Below are 11,433 nucleotides of genomic sequence, written 5' to 3' on the forward strand. Positions count from 1 at the left end.
GTCCTAGACAAAAACATTTTTTGAGAAATATAAAAATGCAACAGATGCACTGAATGAGATATGGTAGAAATGTTAACTATAGTAACCACTAGCCTCAAACTCTTAAATATGGTTCTATTGCCACGTTTTCTGGCGCTATTAAGAATTCAAATCCAATTATAGCTGGAAGGCCAGAGGTGGTCCACTCTTGTTTTCAGATTAAGGGGCTATTTTTTCCCTAAAATCTATTACTTGTCAGAAGAGATGCTTTTCATTTTCCCACCTCTTCCACTCACAGTGGTTTTCTCATTGTGGGAATGCTGTTTCTGACAAGAGAATAAAATTCACAAACCTGCTTTTCCAGCTCAGCTTCTGCCCAATGTCTTTTCTTCATTTCCACCTCTACTTGGTTCCGGGCATGTTTCAATTTCATCTTCAGCACAGAACATTCTGATTTTGATTGACATAACTGCTGTTTTGTCTTCTTCAGATCACAATCCAGCTGGCAGCATCGCTGGCGCATCTCCTCAAGACACTCAGCAATCTGAAGATATTCTGAAGAGACGCATGGGTTCAGTATCGGGATCTTGATGGCAAGGGCTTAGAATTATCTATGTTTACATAAACCTTGCAAGTACATACGTATCTTATATCTACCCAAGAATAACATGTGTTAAGATAAGAAATATCAAAATGAACCAAAAGAATGGGTTCTCCTGTGTATTAAAAAAAGGGGTACAGGAAGTGTAATTTTCTCTCCATTGTTACATAATCAAAGAGTTTCTAGATTCTGGCCAACCTGCTTGCAGGAAGCACTGATGCTATACCCAAAATAATACAGAATGCTTGAATTAACACAGTGCCTCACCACTTTCTGTCAAGCTCCACCAACAGGATTCTAAAGATAATATGATCACAGTTCTATTAGAACAGCCTCCTCTTAGCCCACTGATTAATGGGCCAATTGAATTGCCCCAGTTCTGACAGCTGCCATGGTAAATGGCAGTAATATTTTATAAGAGATTGTTCAAGAGGTTGTATTCTTGTCTTTGCACCAATGCTTAATTGTTCTATAGCAGACATGTCAAACACAAGGCCTGGGGGCCGGATCCGGCCCGCAAAGTGGTTTCATGTGGCCCACGAAGCCATCCTGGAAACAGTGAGGGAATGGCTCCCACTGCCTTGGCCCTGGCCCAGAGACCCTCCTTCTGCCAGAGACCCTCAGATCTGTCCCACTCCTGCCCAGGCCCCCATAGGCACCCTTGATGTGAACGATGTAGAGCTGGCCATGCCCACCCAGTAGGCCATACGCACTCTAGCCACGCCCACCCAGTAGGCCACACCCACCCAGGCCACACCCACCCGGCCCCTTGAGGGCAACCGCAATGCTGATGCGGCCCTCAATGAAATTGAGTTTGACACCCCTGTTCTATAGAATCATCCCAAGTTGTGAAAGAGCCAAATTAACAATGGCCCATGCCAACACAGCTATTCTCTTGAAATCTCAGGACCTTCAGAGGGAATTTTGCTGGATTCCCTCTTCTTTCTCATGCACCTTAAAACATTTCTTGCTATCTTTACAGCATTTTGCAATAGCTAGAATACCATGCTGTTCAGGAGTTTTGAATTTATAGCACCTGCAATCCATTACTTTTTATCACACTGCCTGACTTTGGAGGGCTTCAGATCACTTATTCATCCTCTAGAAAAATGACCTTACATGATGGAAGTTGACTTAAACCAGGGGTGTCAAACTGCCAGCCTGCGGGCTGGTTGCATAATGTGGAGGTCACACCAACCCCAGCTTCAGCAATGTGAAAAAAGTTGCGATATGTCCTGACACGTCACGTGGCGTGGCGAGTTTGACACCTGTGACTTAAACAGAAGATGGTGCTCAGGATCTTTTCTGATACTCTCACTTTGTATATATTCTTTTGCCTGTGAGCCAGATATTGTTCTAAAGATTCCTTGAAAAGAGCAAAACCACTAAAAAAGATCAACACAAATATGAAAAGTAGGAAAAATTATATATACTGTAGACTTGGCAGCCAATTAGATGGGATAAATCCAATGGTGGGGGAATGGCCAACAGACAGAAATGGAAAGCACCTGAAGACTAATTGATGAGGAACAATAGTGGAAAACTTTACTTGCTCTTCAGTTCTGCTTGTAAGATTCCCTTAAGAATCAACCTGGCTCATCTATATACTATTAAAACTGTAGTTTCTATAACGTCTCATTGGGCAAAACAGCACTTCACAGGCAACAATTTTCAAACCAAGCTACTGTATTTTCTGGCGTATAAGACTACTTTTTAACCCATGAAAATCTTCTCAAAAGTCAGGGGTCGTCTTATATACCGGGTGCTGAAAATTTAGGGACAGGGCTGGCTGGAAAACCTGGAGCGGATCTCCCATTTAGTCTGCGCAGGGAAAGCGGGACCAATTGGAGAAGAAGCTGCAGTCTGTGATTTTTTACAGGGTTTATAGGGTTTCCTGCCTTAGCAGGGGGTTGGACTAGATGACCTCCAAGGTCCCCTCCAACAACTACTTCTTCTTCTTCTTCTTCTTCTTCTTCTTCTTCTTCTTCTTCTTCTTCTTCTTCTTCTTCTTCTTCTTCTTCTTCTTCTTCTTCCTTCTTCTTCTTCTTCTTCTTCTTCTTCTTCTTCTTCTTCTTCTTCTTCTTCTTATTATTATTATTATTATTATTATTATTATTATTATTATATTATATCCACTTGCACTGTTTTGTGTTTACATGTTTGATGACAAACAGCCTTATGTTTATAAGTGACAGTTTTCCTACTAAGCACCTGCATGTCATAAGCATTTGAATTAAAATTACCATATTAAAATCAAATCTGATGTTTTTTAATTTTTATTTAGTGTGCGTTGGAAGAGGGGTAGTCTTATACGGCGAGTATAGCCCAAACCCTATAATTTAATGTAGGGGGTCGTCTTATACGCCCAGTCATCTTTTACGCCGGAAAATACGGTACCTTACATTGGCTAACTTACAGAATGTATACAAAATACAGAACCCATGACCCCTGAGGGAATGAAATGTGAGGAAGTTGTGCCTGTTTCAGAGCTGCTACTGCAGGAGGACTATGTTGCACATCCTGCCTGGACTATGCCCGACCCATGCTGCACTTCTTGCACACCCCCACATGCATTGGGGTTAGCATGGAGCCCTAAGGTATGGAGTTAGATATCTGACCAAGCTGGTGCTTCAGAGGGCCCTAAAGGGAGCTGGAGAAGCAATAGCAGAGACTCTGTAGGTAGCATTTCAAGTCACTGTCTTCTGAGCCTCTTTAAAACTTGCCACTCAGTTAAATTTGTTAGTATATGAAGGGGGAAAAAATTCTAAAACAACTGAGGAGTAATCACATTAATTATATTTACAAGTTTAGCAGAAATCAACGCTAGTCTTTTCCCTGACTCCCACCTGCTTATTGTCAATACAGCTGAGACCCCGCCATTGCAAAGCTGTACCTTCCAACGGTACAACCTCAACAAAGCTAATCTGAAGTTTGTTCTGCTCGAAAGACAGCTGCAGAACGTCAGTTTTCAATGCAGGCTCAAAAGTTAACAGTGCTCTAGAAACAACATGGACAATTCCAATAAAAAGCAGCCAGGTCAGATTAAAGGAATGGAATGTTTATCAGGCTAATGAAATTCAGCACAAATACACTGTAACATGAATCCAAGGAATGAAGAATTATTCAATGGCAAGAGCCTAAATATAAATGTATTATTTATATTGATATAGGTACTGTTATCCTTTCCAGGCCAAAGGGCAAATTGCAGGAGCCCATACAAAGTAGGGGAACAACCAAATAGCTCTGATGGACAATGTTCAACCAATCACAAAATACACATTTATCAAATTATGAGCTTGCTTCTTGCCATCTTCACCAGCCCTCTGAATTATGTTTATAGTCATTTATCATTATTTTCCCCTTCATGGATTACTGCCTTGTCGTGGTGAAGGGGCTTGTGTAATTCAAAGAAACTATGAGCTATGTCATGCAGGGCCACCCAAGACAGACAGGTCATAGCAGAGAGTTCTGACAAAACATGATCCACTGGAGAAGGAAATGGCAACCCACTCCAGTATCTTTGCCATGAAAATCCTATGGACAGTACCAAAAGGCAAAACGATATGACGCTGGAAGATGAGCCCCTCAGGTCAGAAGGCGTCCAATATGCTACTGGGGAAGAGCAGAGGGCTAGTACTAGTAGCGCCAGAAAGAATGAAACGACTGGGCCAAAGCCGAAAGGACGCTCAGCTGTGGATATATTTGGTAGTGAAAGGAAAGTCCGATGCTGTAAAGATTTTTTCTCCATAGGAACCTGGAATGTAAGATCCATGAATCAAGGAAAGCTGGACGTGGTCAAACAAGAGATGACAAGACTGAACATTGACATCTTAGGTATCAGCGAACTAAAATGGACAGGAATGGGTGAATTTAATTCAGATGACCATCAGGTATACTACTGTGGGCAAGAATCCCTCAGAAGAAATGGAGTAGCCTTCATAGTCAATAAAAGAGTAGGACAACCAATACTAGGATACAGTCCCCAAAATGACAGAATGATCTCAGTTCGAATCCATGGCAAACCATTCAATATCACAGTAGTCCAAGTCTATGCCCCAACCACCGGTGCTGAAGAGGATGAAATTGACCGGTTCTATGAAGGTCTACAGCACCTTATAGAACTAACACCCCAAAATGATGTCCTTATCATCATGGGGGATTGGAATGCTAAAGTAGGAAGCCAAAAGATAAGCGGAATAACAGGCAAGTTTGGCCTTGGAGTACAAAATGAAGCAGGACACAGGCTGATAGAATTTTGTCAAGAGAATACGATGGTCATAGCAAACACTCTTTTCCAACAACCCAAGAGACGGCTCTACACATGGACATCACCAGACGGTCAACACAGAAATCAGATTGACTATGTGCTCTGCAGCCAAAGATGGAGAAGCTCTATACAGTCAGTAAAAACAAGACCAGGAGCTGACTGTGTCTCAGACCATGAGCTTCTTGTTGCAAAGTTTAGGCTTAAACTGAAGAAAGTAGAGAAAAGCATTAGGTCACTCAGGTATGAATTAAATCATATCCTTGTTGAATATACAGTAGAGGTGACAAATAGATTTAAGGAATTAGATCTGATAGACAGAGTGCCTGAAGAACTATGGACAGAGGTTCGCAACATTGTACAAGAGGTAGCAGCTAAAACCATCCCAAAGAAAAAGAAATGCAAGAAAGCAAAATGGCTGTCTGAGGAAGTTTTGCAAATAGCTGAGGAAAGGAGGGAAGCGAAAGGCAAGGAAGAAAAAGAAAGATATGCCCAATTGAATGCAGAATTCCAGAGAATAGCTAGAAGAGATAAGAATGCCTTCTTAAATGAACAGTGCAAAGAAATAGAAGAAAACAATAGAATAGGGAGGACCAGAGATCTCTTCAAGAAAATTGGAGAGATGAAGGGAACGTTTCATGCAAAAATGGGCATGATAAAGGACCAAAATGGCAGGGACCTAACAGAGGCAGAAGAGGTTAAGAAGAGGTGGCAAAATTACACAGAAGAACTATACAAGAATGAACTTAACGTTCCTGATAACCATGATGAGGTGGTCACTGACCTTGAGCCAGACATCCTAGAATGTGAAGTGAAGTGGGCCTTAGAAAAGCTGAGCAACAACAAAGCTAGTGGAGGCGACAGTATTCCAGCTGAGCTATTCAAAATCTTAAAAGACAATGCAGTAAAAGTGCTACACTCAATTTGCCAGCAAACAGTGGCCACAGGATTGGAAAAGATCAGTTTACATTCCAATTCCAAAGAAAGGCAGTGCCAAAGAATGTTCAAACTATCGCATCATTGCACTCATTTCATATGCTAGTAAAGTTATGCTTAAAATCCTACAAGCTAGACTCCAGCAATATGTGGATCGAGAACCAGTAGTACAGGCAGGATTTCGAAGAGGCAGAGGAACTAGAGATCAAATTGCCAACATATGCTGGATCATGGAGTAAGATAGGGAGTTCCAAAAAAAATCTACTTCTGCTTCATTGACTATGCTATAGCCTTTGATTGTGTGGATCACAACTAACTGTGGCAAGTTCTTAAAGAGATGGGAGTACCAGACCATCTTATTTGTCTCTTGAGAAACCTATATGCGGGTCAAGAAGCAACAGTGAGAACTGGACATGAAACCACTGATTGGTTCAAAATTGGGAAAGGAGTCCGGCAAGGCTGTATACTGTCACCCTGCCTATTTATCTTAAGATTGCCATGAGAAATATCACCAACCTAAGATATGCAGATGATACCACTCTAATGGCAGAAAGTGAAGAGGAACTAAAGAGCCTCTTGTTGTGGGTGAAGAAGGAGAGTGCAAAAGTTGGGTTGAAACTTAACATTAAGAAAACCAAGATCATGGCATCGGGCCCTCTCAATTCCTGGCAAATAGATGGGAAAGAAATGGAGGTAGTGACAGATTTTATTTTCCTGGGCTCCAGGATCACTGCAGATGGGGACTGTAGCCAAGAAATTAAAAGATGCTTGCTCCTGGGGAGGAAAGCAAAAGCAGAGACATCACCCTGTCAACAAAAGTGCATATAGTCAAGGCTATGGTCTTCCCAGTTGCAATGTATGGCAGTGTAAGTTGGACCATAATAAAAGATGAGCGCCAAAGAATTGAGGCCTTTGAACTATGGTGCTGGAGAAGACTCCTGCGAGTCACTTGGACTGCAAGGCGATCACACCGGTCAGTCCTAGAGGAGATCAACCCTGACTGCTCTTTAGAAGGCCAGATCCTGAAGTTGAAACTCAAATACTTTGGCCACCTAATGAGAAGGAAGGATTCACTGGAGAAGAGCCTAATGCTGGGAAAGATTGAGGGAAATAGAAGAAGGAGACGACAGAGAATGAGGTGGCTGGATGGAGTCACTGAAGCAGTAGGTGTGAGATTAAATGGACTCCAGAAGATGGTAGAGGACAGAAAGGCCTGGAGGAATGTTGACCATGGGGTCGCGATGGGTTGGACATGACTTCGCAGCTAACAACAACAACAACAACAAAATCATTATTTTCCAAGAACGCATGTAGCCTATGAGGCCCAAAGCATTCCTATATTTAATAAAGATTCAGTTAGACACTGGCTTTCTGTGCTTCAACATATCCACTCCCCAAACCCATCCTCTTTTAAACAAGAAAGCTGGAAGAATAAAACGTTAAAGTGTTCTTGAGTGAAGAAAATACCGCAGGAAGTATCTAAAGATATAGTGATACTTAAAAATGCAGTGTGGGCAGCTTCAGAGTTATTTCAATCCAAATTTGAAATTTCTGATCATTCAGTAAGCAGAAAGCTGGTACCCATAATTCAGCCAATTATTCAGGGGCATGAAAATATTGTTTTGTCGTTCCAATCTTCCATGGACTGGGCAAAGCTATGAAAAGTAAGAGAATTATTTAGGACAAAGTTTATCCTTTATGTCTTCTCTTCGGTTCAGACTACATAAAAGACTACGTAAACTCACAATTCCCAGTTAGCACACAAGTTTCATCCTAACATAGGTGCAAGGTCTAAGGTTGAAGAAGTCTGCTTTCATAGCACTGTGTTGCATAAAGGAGTTCTGACAAACAACAACATTCTTGTACAACAGAAGGATGTACCCAGAATTTTACCTTGCCTTAAGAAAGCAGGGTCACAGAAAGAGGCAGACAATTACTTTAGGTCATTGGGGTGGGCAACTATGACAACTTTACAACTTGTGGACCTCAATTCCCAGAATTCCTGGACCAGCATGGCTGGCTCAAGAATTCTGGGAGTTGAAGGCCACAGGTCATAAAGTTGCTTTATGGCTTGGAGCCTCAAATAGTGCTTAAATTTAAATTGGTCATTAAAGCTAACAGATTCAGAGGTGAGGTAGGAAGAAAATGGGTACAGAGATGAAAGGACAGTGAGCTGGAGCCAACCCACCTTCTTCAATGCTGCTGTTGAAATTGGCAAGCTCCAGGAGCTGGTCCAAATGATGCATAAGCAGTGGGCCAAAGCGATGCATCCTGCTAAAAACAAGGATTGAGAAGGAACTTTAAAAGACAGACAAGCCTAGGAACTGTTTTTGCCTTAAGCTCGGCACAAGGCAAGGCCTGCTATGAAGCAATGAAACAGATTGTCTTCAGCTTCTTCCCTTCAGTAGCCAAGCTCAACCTCACGGCTGCTTGAAAAATTCTGCAACAGGACCCTCACATGCATTGTAGAGTTTAGTTTGCCTTTTTCCTCCTCTGCCTCCCAGATAAATTGATGTTTGAGTAAAAGACTTTCCCCTGTTTGCTATTTTTACTTGATTAACTTAATTTCAGCTTGACTGTCAATTGTCTAGTGGAGACGCTGATTCTCAGTCCACTGTGGATTCTGCTAATGTTTTAAGGGAAGAGGAAAACAGTAGAACGATTAAAATATATTCTGATATAAAACTGCTCCCAATAAATTACCAAATTACCCAGAATACCCAGCCATCCGCTAGTCATATTATGTAAAATTCTAGGAAATGAAGTCCAAATCATGGTGCATTTCTCTCTTTCGCTTTCTCGGAAATTCCTTTTTTTTAAAAAAAAAATCTAGAAAAACCATCCTTGCCAGACTAGGAACTGGAAAATAAACGCGCGGGCGGGAGGGAAGAAGAGAGGAAAAGCAAACTCCCGTTCCGCAGTTTTAAAACCCCTCAAGAGAGCTAAGTGAATTGTAAGCGAACACACCCTGCAGCCAAACTTTCAAATGTTAATCAATCCGGGCCGCAAATGTTGGCTTTCCCCCACACCCCCGTCTTTCGGAACGCCTCGTGTTATGTAAAAAAAAAAAATCCCTCCGGCCCTCGGTTGAAAAAGAGCGGTCCCTGCCCACCTCTTCAGCTTCGAGAAATAAAGGTGGTGAATTAGGGCGGTTACGTTACGAGGATAGGGGGATTTAACGGAGTTTCTTGGGTTCCTTTAAAATTTGGCCATGCTTGAAGTGGCCAAATTTGGTGCAGGTTTGCGCTTCGGATTTGTTAATGTTATTACGTTCCATGAAAATAATTAAATGCCCTATATTTTGCTTGAAGACTCCGTGGTGTTTGCTTTTTTTAAAAAAATTTTTTTGCTTTAGAGAGCAATTGGACTATTTGTTTTAATTTAAGGTGGCTATTGTCTTCACATTCACTGCAGATGGGGACTGTAGCCAAGAAATTAAAAGACGCTTGCTCCTCGGGAGGAAAGCCATGGCAAATCTAGACAGCACACTAAAAAGCAGAGACATCACCCTGCCAACAAAAGTGCGTGTAGTCAAGGCTATGGTCTTCCCAGTTGCAATGTATGGCAGTGAAAGTTGGACCATAAGAAAGGCTGAGCGCCAAAGAATTGAAGCCTTTGAACTATGGTGCTGGAGAAGACTCCTGCGAGTCACTTGGACTGCAAGGCGATCACACCGGTCAGTCCTAGAGGAGATCAACCCTGACTGCTCTTTAGAAGGTCAGATCCTATCCTCAGATACTTTGGCCACCTAATGAGAAGGAAGGACTCACTGGAGAAGAGCCTAATGCTGGGAAAGATTGAGGGCAATAGAAGAAAGGGACGACAGAGAATGAGGTGGCTGGAGTCACTGAAGCAGTAGGCGTGAGCTTAAATGGACTCCAGAAGATGGTAGAGGACAGGAAGGCCTGGAGGAACGTTGTCCATGGGGTCGCAATGGGTCGGACACGACTTCGCAACTAACAACACAATTGTCTTCAGAAGATATGGAGACCTACAATGTTTATTCTATGTCTGCATATGCTGTCATCTTGAAATGAAAAATAGCTACCAGATCCAACCTCTAGGGTTAACTTAACTAGCGTTAACAATTTAGTTTTAAATTGCGGCATACAGCGTTCTGGTTAAATAATGGCTTTAATCCAGCTTGGGGTAGAAATGCGACCTGAAACAGAGTGAGCCACAAACTAGTTGACCCTGGTTTAACCTAACATTTGATGGAAGTCACACAGCTCTTAAGATTGCTTCCATGTGTGGCAGGAATTCTGGGAGTTGAAGTCCACGAAGTCATAAAAGAGCCAAGGTTGCCTACCCCTGATCTAAGGAATGTGTAGGAGTTACAGTATATATCATATCTGTGGACAAAATAGAGATGGATATAAATAAGAAAAACTCCAGTTTCAAATAATATGATCATTGGGACTCAATGATGAAAGCAATCTCTGCAATCCAAATTAAAAGTTAGCTGTGGTGAATATGAAGAACAGGTAGTCCTCGACTTACGACCATAATTGAGCAAAAATTTATGTTGCTAAGTGAGATATTTGTTAAGTGAGTTTTGTCCCATTTTACCACCTTTCTGGCCACAGTTGTTAAGTGGATCATTACAGTTAAGTCACTAACATTGTTAAGTAAATCTGGCTTCCCTATTGACTTTACTTGTCAGAAGGTCACAAAAGGGGATCACATGACCCTGGGACACTGCAATTGTCACAAATATGAGTCAGTTGCCAAGCATCTGAATTTTGATCAGGTGACCTGAGGATGCTGCAATGATCGTAAGTGTGAAAAATGATCGTGTCACTTTTTTCAGTGAACTGTTGTAAGTTGTGGACTATCTGTATGTCAGTTTTTGGATGATAGTTGCAAGAAAATGCCCTGTGAAAGTAAGCTTTTCAGATGAAAAAAATTTCAGCCTCCCAGTATCCCAAGTCCCTGATCTTGGCAATACATTTTCTGAATTTTCATAGCTGGAATCAATATTTGCTTCATTTTTTTAAAGCAACAAACACCATTTCTAAGCATGAAATTTAACCATGAAACTGGTCCCAGCATCCGTTTAAGCATTTCAGTTGAAAACATTTTTGGCTGCCCATCCTCCCACATCCCTGACCTTGGCAACACTAATTTTCTGAATTTTCATAGCTGGAGTCGATATTTGGTCAATATTTTAAAAAGTAACCACCATTTTTAAACATGAAATTTAATCATGAATCTGGTCCCAGCATCTTTTGTAGCATTTCAGTTGAAAAAATTTTTGGCCTCCTACATCCCTGACCTCAGCAACCTGAATTTTCCAAATTTTCATCACCTAATGGAGGTTTTTTTTTTAAAAAAAAAAAAAAGCCGTGTATAGGAATGGGGGAAGTATAGAAAGGCACAGAGAAGTATAGTTAATTTTCCGGGTATAAACAAGTGTTACGTTTCACTTTCAATCTCAAGGCTTTAATTGATTCGTCTTACTATTCCTGACTTTTCTCTATATTGCATCATGCATCTTATCCTGGAAATAGTAGCGTTTGGGTTTGTATGATGATGTACTTATACTGATGTGCCATCTTTGGCCATGCTGGTTAAGGCTGCTGGGAATTAGAGCTCTCAGCAAGGTCTGCAGACCATAGGCTCACCACCTCTGGTATAAGAGTTGAAGTCTCGA

At 41.6% G+C, this 11,433-nt stretch overlaps 1 protein-coding gene across 1 annotated transcript in view; it reads right to left on the reverse strand.

The window, feature by feature from the left end:
* LOC310642443 (rac GTPase-activating protein 1-like) overlaps positions 1 to 8,508 on the reverse strand; it is a gene marked incomplete at its 5' end in the record, with an annotated part of 47,353 nt that extends 38,845 nt beyond the window's left edge. The window contains 3 exons of the mRNA XM_083366166.1: positions 332 to 534; positions 7,969 to 8,054; positions 8,492 to 8,508. Of these exons, the coding sequence (XP_083222292.1) occupies positions 332 to 534; positions 7,969 to 8,054; positions 8,492 to 8,508 (306 nt within the window). The remainder of the gene's footprint in view (positions 1 to 331; positions 535 to 7,968; positions 8,055 to 8,491) is intronic.
* Between the last annotated feature and the right edge of the window lie 2,925 nt (positions 8,509 to 11,433).

The sequence above is a fragment of the Vipera ursinii genome (genome assembly GCF_947247035.1).
Source record: "Vipera ursinii genome assembly, chromosome: 1".
NCBI classification, from domain to species: domain Eukaryota; kingdom Metazoa; phylum Chordata; class Lepidosauria; order Squamata; family Viperidae; genus Vipera; species Vipera ursinii.